At 40.2% G+C, this 21,228-nt stretch overlaps 1 protein-coding gene across 2 annotated transcripts in view; it reads left to right on the top strand.

The window, feature by feature from the left end:
• cnot6l (CCR4-NOT transcription complex, subunit 6-like) overlaps window positions 1–21,228 on the top strand; it is a 114,023-nt gene that overhangs the window by 11,240 nt on the left and 81,555 nt on the right. Inside the window, exons 1-3 of one of the 2 annotated variants that reach the window (XM_048537931.2) lie at window positions 8,802–8,970; window positions 13,408–13,531; window positions 15,873–16,059. In XM_048537931.2, the coding sequence (XP_048393888.1) occupies window positions 13,420–13,531; window positions 15,873–16,059 (299 nt within the window). In that variant the 5' untranslated portion in view covers window positions 8,802–8,970; window positions 13,408–13,419. Of the gene's footprint in view, window positions 1–8,801; window positions 8,971–13,407; window positions 13,532–15,872; window positions 16,060–21,228 lie in introns of those variants that run through there. The other variant, XM_048537921.2, reaches the window with a different exon arrangement.

Raw genomic sequence — 21,228 nt, 5'->3', positions numbered from 1 at the left:
TTTCTTTGTCCTTAGCTGTAATATTGGCCATTTGATAGTTGAGAAAACTGGGCTTCCTGCTCCTTTGATACTGCTTGGCCTGCTGTGTTCATCCAGCTCTACACCTTGTTATCTCAGATTCTCCAGCATTTGCAGTTCCTAATATCTCCTCGAGAAGAATGTTTGTTTGCTTGTTTTCTAGCTGTTCGACACTGATTCATTCATCGAATTTGATTTTGGAGGAAATATTTATTTAAATGGTATCAAGTGCAGGACTGCAGTTATGTGGGGAGATCTAATACATGATTTTCATAGTACATCCTTGTCGTAACTATTTCCAGTAGCAAGTTAGTAACTGGAAGACACAAATTTTAAGTTGATTGCTAAAAGAACCAATTGCGGCACACAAACCTTTTTTTGAAAGACTGAGTTTTGATCTGGAATGTACTACCTGAAAGATTGGAATCAAATTCAACAGTAACAATAGTATTCAACACTAAAATGATGAATCTGAAGGCAAAAAAGAGGCAAAAAGCAGTTGAAATGTTGTAAAACAACAGTAGAATTTGCCTCCTCCTCCATCGTATTCAGTCACACAATCTGTACTTTTGCTGTATGTAAGGAGAAAAAGAAGTTTTCTCATGCTGCTGTTAATACTTTTATCAATCATCTTTATCTATGTCCTTTAGTGTTGAACCTCTACACCAAAAAAAGTTTCTCTTCAACGACTTTGTCTAGACCCACTAATGATTTTGAACGCCATCTATCAAATTTGCTCTTCATCTTCTTCAAGATGATCAACTGCAGTTTCTCCAAACTCCTGGTAACTAAAATCTCTCATCCCCGATAACAGTGTGGACCTGGATGAACACAGCAGGCAAAAGCTTTTGTGCTCCTGAAATGCTGCTTGGCCTGCTGTGTTCTTCCAGCTCAAAACTTTGTTATCTTGGATTCTCCAGCAGCTGCAAAGTGTGGAGCTGGATGAACACAGCAGGCAAAAGCTTTTGTGCTCCTGAAATGCTGCTTGGCCTGCAGTGTTCATCCAGCTCCACACTTTGCAGATGCTGGAGAATCCAAGATAACAAAGTTTTGAGCTGGATGAACACAGCAGGCCAAGCAGCATTTCAGGAGCACAAAAGCTTTTGCCTGCTGTGTTCATCCAGGTCCACACTTTGTTATCTTGGATTCTCCAGCATCTGCAATTCCCATTATCTCTCATCCCCGAAATTGTTTTTGTAAAGCTTGTGTGTAACCACTGCAATGCTACCTCCACCTTTCTGAGGGTGGTTCTCAGGATTAAACACAATACTGTACTTGAAGCTGAACCAGTGTTTTAGGACAGTTCTAAGGTACAAGATGATTCTTGTCATCCTTGTCTCTCAATGGACCCACCCTTTTCACTGTTATTTCAAGTACAAGGCTTTCACGTGACTTATTACTAAAATTTAAGCCTTTAGAACTTCTTAAATCAGTTCATTCTGCGTTATCCTGTCATAATATTGATTTTGCTCAAGGTTATTTGTTCTCACCCTAATAAAATATGCCCACCTTTTCAATCGTCTTTACAAATAAATAGGTAAAAGGCAATAAATGCCTTTCCACACCTTAAGATGTGACACAAAAGATTAATAGGTTAGGTGAGGTCTCTCGGAGATGGGGTAAATATTTGTGTGACTAGAGGACTTATTAACAAGCAGAAAGTAGACATAAGTGGGCTATTTATTATTTACAGGCAGTGAATATAAAGAAGTGCTACAAGGGCCACTGTTCGTCCTCAGTTATTTACAATCTACATCAATGATTACTAAGAAGTTACAAAGAGTAATGTATCTAAGTTTGCAATGATACAAACCTAGGTGGAGAAGTAAGCTGTGGGGAGGACAAAAGTTGTAAAGAGATACATAGAACACTGATGGCAAATGGCTTACAGTGTGGGAAGTTGTGATGTTATTCACTTTTGTCAATAACAAAATAATATTTTAAAAGTTGTGAAATATAAGTGTTCACATTCAAAGAGATTTGGGAGTTCCGTGCAAGGTGAGTGCACTGTTGGTATGCAGGTACAGCAAACAGTTGTGATAATGTCAAACATGCTATTTGCCTTCTCAAAATATTAGCCTATAGGTGTTAGAATGTTACAGGACTTTTTGATGAGATCATGTCTAGAGTTCCGTGAAGTCAAGCTATATTAGTCCTTGGGTTGAAGGACTTTTCATTTGGAAAATCTAAGCAATTTGAGTCAATTTTTTTTGGAGTTTAGAAGAATGGTTGGTAATCTCATTGAAATGTATGAATTCTGAAAGGACTTTACAGGGTAGATACTGACTCTGTGTTTCTGACAGTTAGGGAATCCAAAACTTGGGCACAATGTCAGGATAAAGGGCCAGTTATTTAGAAATAAAATGAGAGATTTCATCATTCAATTAGTTGTGAGTCTTTTAACTTGTATGTCCCACAGGATTGTAAATTCTTTGTCATTGAATATCCTTTAATTGACAGATTCTTGATCTCCCTCAATGATTTGAGGCATGTGGGGAGTGAGCAGAAAAGTCAAGTTGAAGCATAAAATTTACCGTGATTGTATTGAGTGGCAAGAGCCATGGCGTCTACTTCTATTTCTTGTGATCTTGAACAGTGTAACTCCTCAGAATTGTTAGTGATATGGGGCCAAATAAGCTTGGAGGACTGCTTTTTGGACTTGTTTAACTTTAACAAAGTTAAAGTATTTATAGCCTGTAGCTCATGTTTTTATGCCATTCATATTCCTCTTCTCTTACTGCATACAATCACAGACAGGGTCATCAGACTATATTCACTTCTTTTACTGGCTTTGTAGCAAGTTATATATTACATTTTTTTTTTAGTTTTTCTTTGAGCTTGTCCTTTCGTCTTTGGCGGTGTCAGATTAAGATGGTGTATCCAAACAGAATAATACTGTAAATTAACTAGTCAATGCATTGTTGTCAGTTTTTTCACTGTTACATTTTTCACCTGTGAGACAGAAGTACAACCTGACAGAGACTTGTTTTACATCCAGATAGATTAAGTAAATTTAAACTTTTAATATTGAGCCAAAGAGAACTTAATTGGGTAGAGGGTGACAACATAGGGGCGCGACATTAAAAATAAACTCATTTTAAGAGGTACGGATACATCATGGAATGTATGAATGAATGGTTCCTTGGGGATAATCTTGCCAATTTTTGTTTTTGATCCAAAGTATTCTCTTGCATCTTTGTTTTTGTGGAAACATGATAAAGCTTTAGTTATGGAATGAACATGTATATTACATATTGTTTGGACAAACTGACTTGCGTATGTTAATACAAGAAAGCAGTAACAATCAAATGTGTTCAAGCAGAGAAATCCACTAAGTGAATCACTAAGTACATGAGGGTTTGTCAATAAACAAGCAATCCCTAAAGGATCGCTTCTTGGCATCACCTTGGTCCCTTAGAATCTTTTTACTGAAGTTAAGGAAGGTTTGGCTCTTGCATAAATAATTAACTAGTACAGACATTTGTACTACTGTTTGAAGTTTTGCATGGTAAGTTGGTGAATGTTATCTCTTCTTCTGTTAATTGTGTCTGGTATTTTCTGTTTGCTTCTCCAGTTTCTACTTCGCCTGTTCCCAACACACCTTCAATCTAACCCTATCCCTCCGGACCAACCTCAGAGAATCTCTCTCCCACTGCAACTCTCTTGTCTCCATCTTCGGTCCGCCTCCCCCTCTCTCCTGATTTTATTCCAGTTCCCTCTCCCTATCCCCCTCTCTGATGAAGGGTCTAGGCCTGAAACGTCGGCGTTTGTGCTCCTGAGATGCTGCTTGGCCTGCTGTGTTTCTCCAGCTCCACGCTTTGTTAACCTGCAATCTTGGCTCTGGTTCTGTTTCTACTCCCCCACCCCCCCACTTTTTGCACTATTTGCTACGCCAGGGACAGATAAGGAGAGTTTAGAAATCCTTTGAATATCCGCCAAATTCTCCCTGCCTTCTGCCTAGTGGATATTTGCATGTAAACTCAAAAATCTTGCTCTAACAAAATGAGAAATCGAATTAGACTAAGAAAATTAATCTCTGCTCATTATGTCTGTATGTTTTTCCCTTTTTTTAGTAAAAAGGCATTGTGCTAATAAATCTAAGTAAAATTTAAAATTTAGTGTTTAAATTATCCTTTGAGTAATACTGGAATACAAGTATAGAAGCTGAAAGAAAAGACTGCATTATCGTGGCCATTAAGATTGATTTCACAGTTGAAATTCGGAGAAGCATTTGTGATTGAATGACAATGACTTGAGGTTAAAGCTCATGGGAAGTTGAGGCCTACAAGTAAAAGTTTTTGAGATGTTATCTCAGTATTATAAATTATCCATTTTTAAATGTGATTTGTAATTTTTTGACACTTTTTAAACACTCCCCACACATGAAATATTAATGAGTAAGCTATGACCTGGAGCATCAAGCAGAAGTTTATGGGGAGGTGGGTTGGCGAGGTCATGTAATGTCCTGCCCTTGATGTGTTAGAGTTGTGCAAGCTGATCTGTAGTACTCTTGAGGGGATTTGGGTATTTACTGAAAAGGACTACAGGGGAAGAATTTGTAGAACTCTATGAATCATAGAATACCCACAGAGCGCAATTTCGCCATTCAGCCCGTCAATTCAGCACCAACCCTCGGAAGAGCATCTCACCGTATCCCCATAACTCCGCATTTACCATGGCTAAGCTGCCTAGCCTGCAGATCCCGGGACATGGTTGGGCAACTTACTATGTCCAATCCACCGAACACATCTTGGACTACTAGAGGAAGCCAGAGGACCCAGAAGAAACCCATGCAGACACAGGGAGAATGTATCTTTCAAGTTTACACTGTCACCCAAGGCTAAAATCGAACTTGGGTCACTGGCACTGAGAGACATCAACGCTAACCACTGAGCCACAGTAGTGTCCGTATGATCTTCGATGAACATTGTGTCACCTCTTAATAGTAAGATGGTTTAGTTACAGTGTGTCTTGTTTACTAAGGAAGTTTCCATTGTAAGTGTACATAAACATTTATTATGAGGGAAAAAAATGTCATCATGAGGATACCCATAGGAGCTAAAGTTTTGTGGTTGAGAGTGCATATGAATACAACATATTTATAATGTTCAGAAGCCTGTTGTTATGCCTCACTGGAGTATGTGCAAGTAGTCAAAGCCTGCTATTTATTCAATTGTCACAAAGGTTAGTTTAAATATTTGAGCAGAATTTCCCAATTTAACAGAAACATGGATCAGGTTTCTGTGCTTAGCAGAAATTATATTTGTTGCAAGCAATACATGTAAATATTTATGAACTGTCAGCATTTCACTATACTAGTTAAAAAGTCTTATTCCTTCATAAACTCCCCTTCGTATAAATACGTACATGCGCACACACACAATGTGTGTGCGTTATTGATGGAGAAAAAAACCAGGAAAGTCATTACGTTTCATGATGTAGTTCTTTTGATACTTGCGTTGATCGGAATTCTTGTTCTTGGTCATTCTTCCCTGGATGTTTCCACTGGTTTTAAAGAGGCACACTTTAAAGGTTCACTTATTAAGATGTATCTGATTTTATCAATTTACAACAACTGCTGAAGGAAAGGTGATCTAGCTTTCATCATGTTTAAAGTAGCAGAAAAGAGAGGGATCTCTCTGCCTGTTATGTGCTCTCTGCTTCTCTCTAACCACTGCTTAAGCAGTGTAAATGGTGCTTCCAATGAGTATCCGCTTGCTTGCTTGTAAAACATATAGCAATCCTTTAGTTTTTCAAAATCACTCTTTCCTTGTTTCAGTCCATAATTTAAAAATGCACATAAAAAGAAAGTCTTTACAGTATACCATGTTTTTTTTTCTTGTACAGACCTGAAATTTCAGAGTACAATGTTTTCTGTAGGTTTTTGAAAAATGTGTAGCTGTTTTCTTGCGGCATTGCTCACTCCTTGGTAGCCTGAGTTGTGGAGCCCAATTATAATGTTTATCTGCTCATTATACCAAAACAACTGCACTTCCTACACATGTGACAGGGACTCGTAGATGTATATAAGCATGAAAACAGTCTCTCTCACCCAATTCGTCTATGTCAAACAGGTTTCCTAAACTGAACTAGTTCCATTTTCCTACATTTGATCCATATCCCATGACGACTTTTTCCTATCCGTGTATCTGTACAAATATCTTTTTAAATGCTGTAATTGTATCTGCCTCTACCGCTTCCTTTGGCAAACATACATACTATCCTCTTTGTGGAAAAAGTTGCCCCTCGGGTCCCCTTTTAAATCTTGTCCTTCTCACCTTAAACCAATGCCCTCTAGTTTTGGACTCCCCTAAGCTGGGAAAAGACCTTAACCATTCACGTTAATTATGTCTGTCATGATTTTATATCCTTTATGTAAATTAAGCAGAAAATAGTTTACTTGCCTGACAATTTGGCTCAACTTCCACAACAGCCTCTTCAAGATGCAAAATGATTTTTATATCCTTCAGTCGTGCTTCATGCTGTATCTGGACAGTAAGACAAGTTGCACTAATCCAGGAGACTACCTGCTTATAGTTGACAATCCATAGCAGTTCTTTTTTTTTTGTTTTTGAAGTACTTCTGTAATACACATTGTACAAAAAGGGACCAACAACAAATCTGAAATGGCACAGTGCTAATCCTGGGGCTGAGTTCCCTTTGAGTCCTCAAAATCAACTTCAAATCCATGAAGTTTGATAACTTCAGATTAAATGTGGCCGTTGAGATGTATCCTAGTAATTGGGAAAGCTAATGTAATGTCATAATTTATTGTGAGGGAAATGGACTACAAAAGTAGGGAGGTTATGCTTCAGTTACACAAGGCACCAGTGATCCTATCTGTTACTTTTACCAACTAAAGCTCCATCTGTACGTAATTCGTCAGCTTGACTTCCAGAGAGTACTCTGTACAGTATTGGGTCACCTTGTGTAAAGAAAGATGCAAATACGTTGGCAGCAGCTTTGAGATTTTCTATACTAATGGTATAAGTGGTCCAGCCCAGCTATGAGGAAGCAAAAACAGAAGTGCTAGAGTATCATTCAGCAAGAGTGTTCAGATCTCTGGAGAGAACACAGAGTTAACTATTGAGGTCCATGACCCCTCTTCAGAATGAATGGTAGCAATGAAAGGGTAGTATAAATGCTAAAGACAGGAGCTGGAAGGGTAAAGGAGTGAGATGAATGGCGGTAACCAGAGAGAGAGAGAGAGAGAGAGAGAGAGAAAAGCAGACAAAACAATAGATAATGGAAAGCCAGGGAGAAAGAAGAGCTACTGGGGCCACGAGCAGGTGAAAACAGGTTGGTTGAGCTGAAAGGAACCCATGTGATGGGGCCTGAGATGTGGCGGTGGGTGAAGGGTGTAGAGAGTAGTGTTCAGGTTCTAAAATTATTGAATTCCAATGTTGAGTCCTGAAGTAGAAAATGTGATGCTATGTCTCCAGCTTGCACTGAGCCTTGGTGGAGCACTGCTTCAAGCCTGAGACGTACAGACAGATATGTTGGTCAGTGACTTTTCACCTGCTTAGGATCCACATTGGCAACTCTTCTTTCTGGCTGCCATTCCTTTGTTTGTCTAACTTTCTTTTTCAGCCTCTGGCCGCCGTCTTCACCCATCACTCCTTCCTCCGTCTTCCACATATCTGCCCCTTTTTCTAGCTACTACCAGTTCACAGAATCCCCTACATTGCAGATTGAGGTCATTCAGCCTGTTGACTCTACACTGACCCTCTGAAGAACACTCTGCGTAACCCTGAATAGGTTTTCTTTCTACCATGGCTTAACCCACCTGACCTGCACATCCATGGACACTACAGGGCAATTTTTAGCATGGCCAATCCACCAGAGCAGCTGGTAGAAAACTATACTCACACAAGGGGAACATGTAAACTCAGCATGGCTGGAATTAAACCCAGGTCCCTGGCGCTGTATGACAGCAGCGCTAACCACTCAGCCACCCTTAGTTATGAAGACGGATCACCGGGCACAAAAGGCCTAGTCTTTCTTTCCATGGTTGCTTCCAGAACTGTTGATTTTTCTCCAGACATTTCTTCTTCAATTTTTAGTTTCAGATTTTGAGCATTCACTTTTCACTTTTTAAAAAAATTTAGTACTATGAGGAAAACTACGATAGCTGTATCCACTGGAGCTTTGAAGCTTAAGAGTGATTTTAGTTGAAATATACAAGATCCTGAAAAATCATAACAGGCTGCATGTGGAAAGTATGTTTCCACTTATGTGAGAATCTAGAACTTGGTCACTGTTCTAAAGATAAGGGTGCACGTTTAAACCAGAGATGGTGATTAAGAAGGCATTGGATGATGTATAAATGCAAGAGCAGGAATGTAAAGCTGGGATAATACAAGACACCAGTAAGACTGGAGCTTAGTGTATAATTCTGGTTGACACATTACCGGAAGGACGTAGAGAAGGGTCATTTTCTTTTCTGAAGAAGGGTCGAGGCCCGAAACGTCAGCTTTCCTGCTCCTCTGGTGCGTGGCCTGCTATGTTCATCCAGCTGTACACCTTGTTATCTTAGATTCTCCAATATCAGCAGTTCCTACGACCACAGGAACAATGTAATTGTTCTAGAATGGGTACAGAGGAGCATTCAACAATATTGTCAGAGCTCAAATTGCAGGCATGTGGAAAGGTTGTATAAGCTGAGGTTATAAAACAGATGAGCTGAGAGGTGTTTTAATTGAGGTGTACAAGATAATGAGTGACTTAGATTAGACAGGGAAGACTTGTTTCCCTTACTGGAGAGGCTATTTATTGGAGGCAGAAATTTGAGGTGACTGGTAGAAGGACTTGATGGGATTTAAGGAAACACGGGTGCCTGGAACTCACTACCTTGTTTGCTGTATGAGGTGAAAACTGTCAACCTAATCGAAAGAAATCTGAGCCTGCACCTAAAGTCAAAGCACCTATGAGGCTACTGTGGACTATGTGCTGGTAAGTGGGATCTGAATGGTAGCTAGTTTATTCAGATGGATTAAGTGGCCTCTTTCTGTACTATTAACTTTTCCATGATTCTGTGAAGTTTTTTTTCCCTGAGGGTTGTGAATCCTTAGAACACTCATCCTCAAAAATGTGATGGAAACAGTCCTTTGAATATTTTTAAGGCATAAATGAATATATTCCATGTTAATCAAGAATGTGTATTTGAGGCTACAATTAGGTTAGCCTTGAAATGGTGAAGCAGGCTGGAAGGGCCTACTGCCACTCCTCTACCCCTCATTTGTGTGGCCTCACTTCCTTTCCCATCTGCTGATGTTTCTAAAAATTATAAACTTGTTAAAAATTCATGTGGATTCTAACACCAGTTTGACATAGATTTATTAGGTTTCTGGACCTGAACTTAAAATGCATTCACAAACAGTTCATTTGGTTTGATGTACATCATGCAATGTTGGATACCCAAGTAGGCTTGTACCTCACCAGATCATCATTTTCAATATTGTGCTTTTTAAAGCCCCATCCAAATCATCTGAATATGCTAAGAACAAATGGGAATCCAAAATTAATATGCCAGGTGCATCACTTCCAAACTTTCGAAATGCATAACCCATGTTTTTCATGCCTATCCCAGTGGATTTTGTTTTTGATGATATATCTCTGTAGCAAATTCATGTTTTTAATGGGTTTTGAGTAAAGCACCTTGATCGATGTCTTCTGAAAATTTTTGTATAGCTGTTATACCATCCTGATCTCTATATAGCAAAATATTTGGGAGTGTTATACAGAATTATTGGGAATATTTGTGAAACAGAGTTTCAAGGCGTTGAACAATTTCCCTTCACAGCAATATTACAGGATATAGAAATAAAATAATATCGCACAAATGTATGTAGAGAATGCATAAAGTAAACTATTTTGTTGAAGTTTCCACGGATGTGCTGATATCTTAATGATTCTGCCCTCTTTCGTTCCAGTATCCCCTGTTTCTTATGCAGTTTTCTTGTACCTTGGTTAAGTACACTGGTCAATTATTGTCAGTAATTTTGATTGGATTTTTCTCTCATGTTGTGCTCCATCTCTTGCCAAGGTAGCTTCTGTTTACATTAAAATCTGATTTATTTTTTCAAACTGCTGTATAATGGAGTTTTTACAGAGGGCAAACAGCATTGCATTATATGTTGCAAGCATATCCGAATTTTTAAATAACATAGTATTATAAGACAAATTGGTGCGTCCAGCCTCAGGGCTCAATTAGTTCTTTTTTGAACATATTAAAAGTGAACATCTCTGTTTACAACTTAATCGCTATGTACTTTTCAGAAGTATTTTTTTCTGCCGTTTTCTGATTTTTGCTCTTGTTGTGATAGCCGAACCACCTCCAATAAACTGCTGCTACAAATCTAATGCTGCACAACTTTCCACATAAAAGATAAGAGTGGCATTTGTTTGAAGCAGAAGACTATAAACAGCAGCATTCAGCCAAGTGGATGAAATGTGCCTACCTGCTTATCTCCAGGCACTGAAGCAACTTTGCTGGCTTTGTTAGTTGTGGGAAAGACAGACATATATTTACCTAGTACCTTTTCTACGTGTGTCGTCGGTTTGCATAGATTGAATCAAATGAACACTCAGGGTTATGTAGAAAAGAATAAAAATCAGTCTGAACCTATCTTTTTAAAAATGTGTTTACACAAGTAAGTTAGAATGGCTACTTCTCAGTTTAGTCGACTCTCAGCCCCGCAAATAAGTTCACTACCTTTTGGCACTTTCTTGAGCCATCATCTCTGCAATTATAGCTATAACACAAGTGACTTTCCTGTTCAAAGCAAAAAGGCTGTAAAACTGAAATGAAATACACATGGACAGATTTGTTTCTTTTCTTTCTCTCCCCACCCCACCTGGTTGAATTTCCAACTGCATATTCAAAATAATCATATGTTCATGGTATGCCGGTAGGTTACTTCACACAATAAAGGTAGATTGGGGGTCGTTAGACCATAAAACGCAAGAGCAGAAATTAAGCCATTCAGCCTATCGAGTCTACTCTGATATTTAACCATGGCTGACAAGTTTCTCAACCGCATTGTCCTGCTACCTCCCTGTAACCTTTGATCCCCGTGATGACAACCAAGAACTTATTCATCTCTGTTAAATAGACTGAATGACCTGGCCTTCACAGCCTTCTGTGACAATGAATTCTGTCGTTTCACCACTCTGGCTGAAGAAGTTTCTCCTCATCTTTGTTCTAAAGGGTCTTCCTTTCACTGTAAAGCTGTGCTCTTGGCTCCTAGTCTCTCCAGCTAATGGAAACACCGTTCCAATGCCCCCTGTCCAAGCAGTTCATTTTCAGTTAGGTACCCCTCATCCTTCTAAGTTTCATAGAATAGAGACCAAGTCCTCAAATGTTCTTCATACATCAAACCTTTCATTACTGGGCTCATTCTCATGAACCTTCTGTGGAACCACTCCAGGCCCAGTACATCCTTCCCTGAGGTATGGGGCCTAAAACTGCCCTCAGTACTCTATATATGATCTGACCAGAGCCATATAAAGCCTCAGAAATACATCCCTGCTTTCATATTCTAGTCTTCTGAAAATAATTGCAAACATTGTATTTGCCTTCCTAACTACTGATTAGCCTGCAAGTTTACCTTCAGAGAATCCTGGACTACAACTCCCAAGGCCTTTTTCACTTCAGATTTATGAAATTTCTCTCCATTAAGAAAATAGCCTATACCTTTTACTCTTACTACCAAAGTGCATGACCTGACACTTACCCACATTGTATTACATCTGCCACACTGAATGCCCTCAGTTCCTTCATCTATATCATTAACATATAAAATGAAAAGTTGTCCCAACATTGACCCAAGTAGAACACCACTAGTCACCGGCTGCTGTCCTGAGAAAGTTTGATACGTGTGATACCGAAGTTTTACGTTTGTAATGTTGTATTTTCTTCCTATGCTGTGGAACCTCTCTTTGCTTGCATAATTTAATTTATATTCATGTTTATGTTTGTACGATAACATCGCCAGTGTAGAGCAATGGCTGGGCAAAGCAGAGGTGAGGATGAACAGAGAAATAACCAAATGCACATTTGAAGAAGTAGTTTTTTTAATCTTCTAAATAAGTGAGGAACAGCAAGTCAAAAAGGCTGTAGGGAGAGTCTACTGAAAAGGAAGAAGGCGCGAGAAATTTTCCAAATTATACCAGTGATGATTGAAAACCATCATGTGGTGAGACTAGAGAAGGGCAAATTATTCTCCTTCAGAGCAAAGAAGGTCAATTTTTTTTTGAGCTGTATAAAAATTAATCAGGGTTTAGAGTAAATGTCAATTTTCCACTGGGAGTTGATAATCAGAGATTCCAATAGAAAGATGATTGGCAAGATGTTGGGTTATGTAGATAACTTTTTAAAAAGTTATTTACTACAGAAAGAGGACACCCAGCTTTCCAGTCCTTTACTGACAGTATGCCTGTGCATTTCTGGTATCGTCCTTTTTCAATTTTTTTTTCCCACCCTGTCCAACATCTTGTTCTTATTTTCAAAGATGGCAATCAGGGCTGCTCACTGTACTTGAGTAAACGTACTGAATCAAGGCACAACATCATGAGTATCGTATTTTAAATTTGGTTATGGTGACCAGAACAGAATGCAGTACCGAGTTGAGCCTAACCAAAGTATTATTAAGTAAAGTTCCAACATAACTCCCATGCTTTTGCACTTGTACCTCTACTACTGAAGTCCAGCATTGCATATATTTTGCTAACTACTCTCCCAATATGGCTGCCCATCTTCAAAGGTCAGTCATCATGAACCTTTAGATCTTTCTTTTCCTGACCATTCTTTACAACTGAGCCGTTAAGCCTGTATTGCTTTTCCTGCATCTGATTCCAAAATGCCACTTTGCCATTTGTCTGTATTTATTCTTTCTGCCCATTCTGACTGTCTGATGTGCTGTTGCAGTCAATTGGCATTGTTCCTGTTGTCTCCCACACTTCCAAATTTGGTATCATTTGGATAAGGAGTAATTTTTCAAATTTTCCAATATCTAGTCATTTTTTAATACAAACAAATTCCTGCTTCTGAACCTTGACTTGGTGCACCTATTGTGCAGCCTGTACCATCCTCAAGTAATCTTTCTCGTCTCTTCCTGTGTCTTCACTTGAGGATATTTTAAAAAATAAATCAATACTATACAAATACTTCTGAGTAGGCTTGAAGTAATAGTTCAAGTTGTGGTTCTGCAAATGTTCATTTAAAATCACTGAACTGAATCAAACCCTAACAGTGTTGTCACTTGTTGATTAGCAGCTGCAAATAAACTGGAAGGTTCTTGCACTTTTAACTACTTCTTCTTTAAGAGGAATGTAACAAGTGCAGTTTGCTCTGTTATATTGACCAGAGATTTTTTATTCTCTCTGCAGAATTCCATAGGAATGCCAAAGGAAAAATATGATCCAAAAGACCTACACAGAATATATGCAATCATGTCATTAGAAGAAGCAGCCAATGGGAAAAAAACACACTGGGCGGAGTTAGAAATCTCGGGTGAGCAGATGTGATTCTTAAACGCGGCTTTCTCTTCCTACTGCAAGAGAGTTTTTAAGGTTGTATGTATATACAGCTATTTGCGGGTTCCATTCTATTTGAAATACAGGAAGTGAAATTTTGTGCCTGTTGTTCCTCCTCTTATTTCAGAACTGTGTGGCATTGTGTAGCTTTGTTGTGTTGGCATTCTTTCTCTATTCCCTCTTTGTTTTTCAGGATTCTACAATTAATTTGATTTGAAATAGTAATGGGTTTTAAACTATAATCTGAGTTTTGGAGAGTGACCTAATTACATCAGCCTCCAGTGTTTAGCAGTACATAATACAGACTCCCAGCCTTCCAGTAAATGCATTGCACTTTGGAACCTGTTGCTTTGCATATGTGTAGACTGTCAAATGAATGGCTAGTACACTTAACCAAAATCATGGCATAACTAGTTGGTTTGCTTCTGCCTCCAGAGCATCACTTAGTGTTCGTTTTGTGTATAAAGTTGATTTTTTTTTTGTTTCATGTGTTACCAATGGCTGTGCAAACATGCAGTTGTGGAAGATGCCACAACAAATGCAGGCATTAAACTCTAAAATGTGGTCTGGGTTTAGCCATGAAAAATGACCACTTGAACAAAGTACTGAAAGGTTGTCAACATTCTTTGAACTGTACCAGATGGAGTTTTGGGAGGAAAAAGGAGAGGGTTGGAGGAAACACAACCTGAGCATTTTTAAGTACCATCCAGTGGATCAAATCTTGACGAAGTATTGACACATCACTCTAATCGATCAAATCTGATTACACGTAGGCTGTGGTAAGTCTCCCTGCCTCTGATTCAGGAGGTCTGTGTTCAGGTCCCGTCTGCTCCAGAGGTAAGTATTAGCATTTCTGAATAGGTTGATTTTAGAAGATATCTACTAGTAAGCAGTAAAGGCCTTCTCTGGTGCAGAGATTAATTCAGGAGGTCTGCGGTTAAATTCCACCTGCTCCAGAAGAGTGTCATAACATTTCTGATTTAGAAAATACATACAGCTGAAGTGCATGAAGGGCTGTGTGGCACAATGGTAAATGTCCCTAGAAGACTTGGGTTCAAGTCCCACATGTTTGGAAGACGTGACATATCTGAACAGTTTGTTCTAAAAATACTTGGAGAGTCCCTACTCCTGAGTCAGAAAGCCAGGGTTCAAGTCCAACCTGCTGCAATTATGTGATCTAACATGTTTGAACAAGTTGATTAAAATAGCGATATCTTTGCTTGGTTTAAAAGTAGAGAAGGAACAAATAAGGAAAGAAAAATCTTGTCGTGCAGTGTAACAGGCCTGGGCTCAAGTCCCGCCGGCTTTAGAGGCGTGTCATGACATCTCTAAACACAGGTTGGTTAGAAAGTATTCTATCTAATGGTTTCTAAATCAGCAGAGATTTGGCAAACTGTGGTGACACTGTCTTAAATGTTCTAGCAACTTCCTGAGGGGACTTCTGTGACGTAGTGGTAGTGCCTCTGCCTCTGGGTCAGAAGGCCTGGGTTTGCCTGCTCCAGAGGTGTGTCATAACGTGTTAGAACAGAACAGATTAATTTAGAAAATCAAGTAAACAGTACGTGACTTAAAAGGGTCTAGGCCAGAAATATCAGCCTTCCTGCTCCTCTGCTGCTTGGCCAGCTATGTTCATCCAGCTCTACACCTTGTTATCTGAGTAACTATTGTGCTTCAAGTCCAAGGCTACCATTCTTTGCACCAAACAGATTAGGACACCAGTCTTGCACTTGAATCTATAAATGTGGTGTAACTGAACATCCTGCTGCACTGTTCCTACTACTAACCAATCCTGTGATCATGCTAGTTTTGCAAGAGCTGGTTCTCATTAAAATTTGTCATGGCCATATGCCTGACCATTCAAAAGATACAGTGTTATTGATTTATAAATTTTGGAAATCACTTCTGCTCCAACTCATTTCCTTGAGCTGGCTGTTCTGTTTATGATTGGCATTTGTAGTACAGTGCCTGTGCATCAGAAAATGATGTCTTTCACATAGATATCCTCCACCTGAATGGGTGCAGGAATCCCCTCTATTGCAAGATTTCAAGTCATTAGCTCTCAACGATATTTGTCCTTTGGTGGAGTTAAAGTTAAAGCAGTGTTACCTGAATTTTTGTTCTCAATCTAATAAAGGTACCATGACCACAGCTCCGAAATCTAGTGGCTTACAAATACCCTCTCAATCCTTTTAAGAGGCTCCAAAGTCAGTTACATAAACATTCACCACTCTAGAATTCTAATAGCCAGTTGGGAATAAATTTCTTGCTATGCAGTCAATATATGCAGAAATATTTTCAAATTCCTTTTCCTTATGCAGGTAAAGTGAGAAGCTTGAGTACTTCATTGTGGTCTTTAACACACTTGACTGTATTGCACCTGAAGGACAATAACCTTGCACGCATTCCACCTGATATTGCCAAGCTCCATAATCTAGCTTATTTGGATCTATCATCTAATAAATTACGCAGTTTACCAGCTGAGCTTGGAAACATGGTGTCACTCAGGTAAGTGATTTTAAAGATTAATTTCTAACAATCAATTCAACTATTGCAAGTTGGAAGTTTCATGGTAGTTTCATTAGAACCATTCTTATCCAATTTCTACTGAAGTGTTTACCTTGTTGGGATCATTGTTTTTCCTGAATAGCTTTTCAACAGTTCAGTCCTGAAATAAGCAATTCCACTTTTGTTTGTTGCGATTATGTTTTTAAAGGCATCTAACTTCATGACTAATGCAGCCACAACAGCCCTGATCTTCTGTTACCCCACTGCTCTCTAATTTACATGACCTAATGCAAGCAGCATTTTGATTTTAAAATTCTATTTTTGTTTTTAGATTCTATCCTGGCTTTGCCTCTTTATCTCTTTGCAGTCTGTTTCATTCCTTCAGTTCTGAGACATCTATGGTCATCTCATTGTAACCACTTGAACATCTAAAACTTTAGTCACCCCCTGCAGCAGTATCTGCACCTTCAGTTAGCATCTGTGCTTTAATTCTATCACTATACTTCCTTGCTTTTCTTAATTTGCGTTTGTCCTTTCGAAACATTCCTTAAAACCTTTTGGCTTCAATCAACCTTCTGGTTACCTGACCTGACCAAATGTTGTTTGTAGAGGAGATAATGGGAACTGCAGATGCTGGAGACTTCCAAGATAATAAAATGTGAGGCTGGATGAACACAGCAGGCCAAGCAGCATCTCAGGAGCACAAAAGCTGATGTTTCGGGCCTAGACCCTTCATCACACTCAACAACTTCTCTTTTGACTCACACTCAACAACTTCTCTTTTGACCTGTACACCTGCATTCCGCATGGAGATGGCCTCAAGGCCCTCCGCTTCTTCCTGTCCCGCAGGCCCGACCAGTCCCCCTCCACCGACACTCTCATCCGCCTAGCTGAACTCGTCCTCACACTCAACAACTTCTCTTTTGACTCCTCCCACTTCCTACAGACTAAGGGGGTGGCCATGGGCACCCGCATGGGCCCCAGCTATGCCTGCCTCTTTGTAGGTTACGTGGAACAGTCCCTCTTCCGCACCTACACAGGCCCCAAACCCCACCTCTTCCTCCGGTACATTGATGTCTGTATCGGCGCCGCCTCTTGCTCCCCAGAGGAGCTCGAACAGTTCATCCACTTCACCAACACCTTCCACCCCAACCTTCAGTTCACCTGGGACATCTCCAGCACATCCCTCACCTTCCTGGACCTCTCAGTCTCCATCTCAGGCAACCAGCTTGTAACTGATGTCCATTTCAAGCCCACCGACTCCCACAGTTACCTAGAATACACCTCCTCCCTCCCACCCACCCTCCTGCAAAAATTCCATCCCCTATTCCCAATTCCTCCGCCTCCGCCGCATCTGCTCCCACGATAAGACATTCCACTCCCGCACATCCCAGATGTCCAAGTTCTTTAAGGACCGCAACTTTCCCCCCATAGTGATCGAGAACGCCCTTGACCGCGTCTCCCATATTTCCCGCAACACATCCCTCACACCCCGCCCCCGCCACAACCGCCCTAAGAGGATCCCCCTCGTTCTCACACACCACCCTACCAACCTCCGGATACAACGCATCATCCTCCGACACTTCCGCCATTTACAATCCGACCCCACCACCCAAGACATTTTTCCATCCCCTCCCCTGTCTGCTTTCCGGAGAGACCACTCTCTCCGTGACTCCCTTGTTCGCTCCACACTGCCCTCCAACCCCACCACACCCGGCACCTTCCCCTGCAACCACAGGAAATGCTACACTTGTCCCCACACCTCTTCCCTCACCCCTATCCCAGGCCCCAAGATGACATTCCACATTAAGCAGAGGTTCACCTGCACATCTGCCAATGTGGTATACTGCATCCACTGTACCCGGTGCGGCCCCCTCTACATTGGGGAAACCAAGCGGAGGCTTGGGGACCGCTTTGCAGAACACCTCCGCTCAGTTCGCAACAAACAACTGCACTTCCCAGTCGCAAACCATTTCCACTCCCCCTCCCATTCTCTAGATGACATGTCCATCATGGGCCTCCTGCACTGCCACAATGATGCCACCCGAAGGTTGCAGGAACAGCAACTCACATTCCGCCTGGGAACCCTGCAGCCATATGGTATCAATGTGGACTTCACCAGTTTCAAAATCTCCCCTTCCCCTACTGCATCCCTAAACCAGCCCAGTTCGTCCCCTCCCCCCACTGCACCACACAACCAGCCCAGCTCTTCCCCCCCCCCACCCACTGCATCCCAAAACCAGTCCAACCTGTCTCTGCCTCCCTAACCGGTTCTTCCTCTCACCTATCCCTTCCTCCCACCCCAAGCCGCACCCTCAGCTACCTACCAACCTCATCCCACCTCCTTGACCTGTCCATCTTCCCTGGACTGACCTATCCCCTCCCTACCTCCCCACCTATACTCTCTCCACCTATCTTCTTTACTCTCCATCTTCGGTCCGCCTCCCCCTCTCTCCCTATTTATTCCAGAACCCTCACCCCATCCCCCTCTCTGATGAAGGGTCTAGGCCCGAAACATCAGCTTTTGTGCTCCTGAGATGCTGCTTGGCCCGCTGTGTTCATCCAGCCTCACATTTTATTATCTCTAATGTTGTTTGTATCGTGTTTGTATAGCATTTGTATTGTTTTAGACAAAATAGTACTGTAAAGATGGTTTGTCTGCATTTGTTTTTAATCTATGTTATGCTTTTTTTTGTGATTTTTATCATTGAAGGCTGTCTTTCGGATATTTTAAATCATGACCTTAGATTTATGAATGAATGATTTAAAAGAAAGAGAACCTGAGAAGAAGTCAGTTTCCATGTTGCAAATATGCATATTGTTCAGACTGATGATTAAAATATAGGTTTGATATATCTAATTTCTCTCTATGCATAGTTTGGAGAGAGGATGTGTTTTGTCTTCGTTTTCTTCTGTTGTTTCTTATTAAAAGATTTAAATTAAACTATTCCAATTCAGAAGTTCCAGGAAATTTATTGGATGCACAAAGCCTGATGTCACAACAGTGCAAGGCGCATTGAAACTTGATGCTTAAATCCCAAAGAATTTTTTCTTTTCTCTCCTATGCATCCATGGAACTGCACGCATCCACTCTAATTTCAGGAGAAAGACAATTTAACATTAATAGGAAATGCATGATTGTTAAACATACCAAGTATTGATTCAGAAGTTGCCAAAATTGTTAAGAAATCTCAGCTTCTAAACCGATTTGGTTCTTTAGCATTGCAAGTAATGGAATTATCCGATGACAGACTCCTGAGCCTTTTAGCTATAAAAGTTTTGATACCTGTAAGAAATTATTCTGAAAATTACGTTAGTATTTGCACAGAGTTAATTATGTTTATTTTTCTGTTAGAAAGGAGATTGAAGTCAATTTATTTTTTAGCTAGGATGATTAGGACAAGAGGACAGTGCATGAGAGGACTGTTTAATTTTTGGGAAGATAAGGTATCTAGGCTCAGGAAGGAAAGAATTGGAAAACCTGTTGGGTTGTTTTGAAGATCGCCTTTGTCTTTGGTATGAGTAAATTTTACAGAATATTGACTTCCAGTCAGCATGTGTTAACAGAAAACATTGTTCACTTTAAATGACCAAAATTGAAATATTTTCTCGATGTTGAATGAAAACTATGCTCTGTACTAAAATTTAGACATGACTATAGCGCATGAATAGTAATATAAACACTCCCTCAGTTTGAAAACAAAATTATTTCGTTGCAAGTGGCCCAAGTCATGTAGACTACACTCCCAACAATGCAAACCTTTTTTATGTATGAAACTTTTCTACCAATAGCCAGAAAGCTGTCACAAAATGTCCCTTTCAAATCTTCATTTGTTTCAGCACCAAATTGGATTGATTTCGTTTTAGCATTGCAAATAACACAGATCTGGTTCTCAAATCAATGCTATGATACAAATGTGGAGAACAGTTTGAGTGGAGAGATAATGGGAACTGCAGCTGCTGGAGAATCCAAGATAACAAAAGTGTGAAGCTGGATGAACACAGCAGGCCAAGCAGCATCTCAGGAGCACTGAGGAGTCTGATGAAGGGTCTAGGCCCGAAACATCCGCTCTTGTGCTCCTAAGATGCTGCTTGGCCTGCTGTGTTCATCCAGCTTGAACAGTTTGAGTGAGCTGTTTTATAGAGTTTCAGGTATAACATAAGACAGCAATTTTTGCCAACTACGAAGATGTAAAAACATTTATTATGCAACAGGTTAAAATAGAGAAACTCTGGTGGAGGCATCTTGTGCAAATATCTGAATCTCATAACTAAGTAGTCTTGCATTTATTTATGAGTCAAATGGATCAGGTTGTATCAAGGTGCCTTGACCTATGTTAAAATAGATCTGTATTCACCTCAAATCAAATTAAATGTTTTTTGAAGAATAGAATCTGCATCAATGACTGCCTCAATGAGGGTGAGAATCGATTTTTAAGTTGCTGCATGTTTGGTCCTCCCAGAGACCAGTAGGTAGTGGAATCAATTGTAACTGCTAGAACCTGGATGGATTTGAAGGTTGAACATGGTGTTAGGGAATCCAAGCATCCAATGTCTCAGCTGACTTCCAACTTACTCCGTTGTCATCTAGTGCATCCATAAATTTGGTCTTTCCATCTGTCAACCGTGTGTCCCAAACCTGAAAACACTGAACTTTGGTTCTGATAATTCAGGGGTTACCACAGATAAGGGAAACCTGAAGGCAAGTATGTTCTTTGCCTGATTCTGATTGAATTTAAGCCACTTCTGTAAACTTGCATCATGTAATGAACAGTTGCCTGTCATTCTTCCCAAGTCATGTGTCTGAAGGAAGGAAATCTTGGGTAATATCCACTGTTCAGAAGCACTAGCCAGTACATCTGTCTCTTTCAGGTCTAATACCAGAAGGTTGAGTGTGACTGCTCACACGTACTTGATCACCCCTTCAGCATGAAACTCAGAACTATGTTAAAGAAATTACTTCTTTTTTGTCCCACAAGTAGTCACTGTTGTTTCCAAAGGAATGAATCAAAATGATTAGTTGCTACCTTTTTTTTAAGGTAGCAGTTATTGGTTGGTTTACATTGAGAATCCTGTTCAGCATTCAGAATGAAAAGTGATTTTCATCTACAGCCCTGTCTGTTTTTTTGGCTGGGCTTCCTCAGTAATGGTCTTCAAAAATTCCTTAAT

This window comes from Stegostoma tigrinum, chromosome 1, assembly GCF_030684315.1.
Source record: "Stegostoma tigrinum isolate sSteTig4 chromosome 1, sSteTig4.hap1, whole genome shotgun sequence".
Lineage (NCBI taxonomy): Eukaryota > Metazoa > Chordata > Chondrichthyes > Orectolobiformes > Stegostomatidae > Stegostoma > Stegostoma tigrinum.
This window is presented reverse-complemented; position numbering and strand designations above follow the sequence as displayed.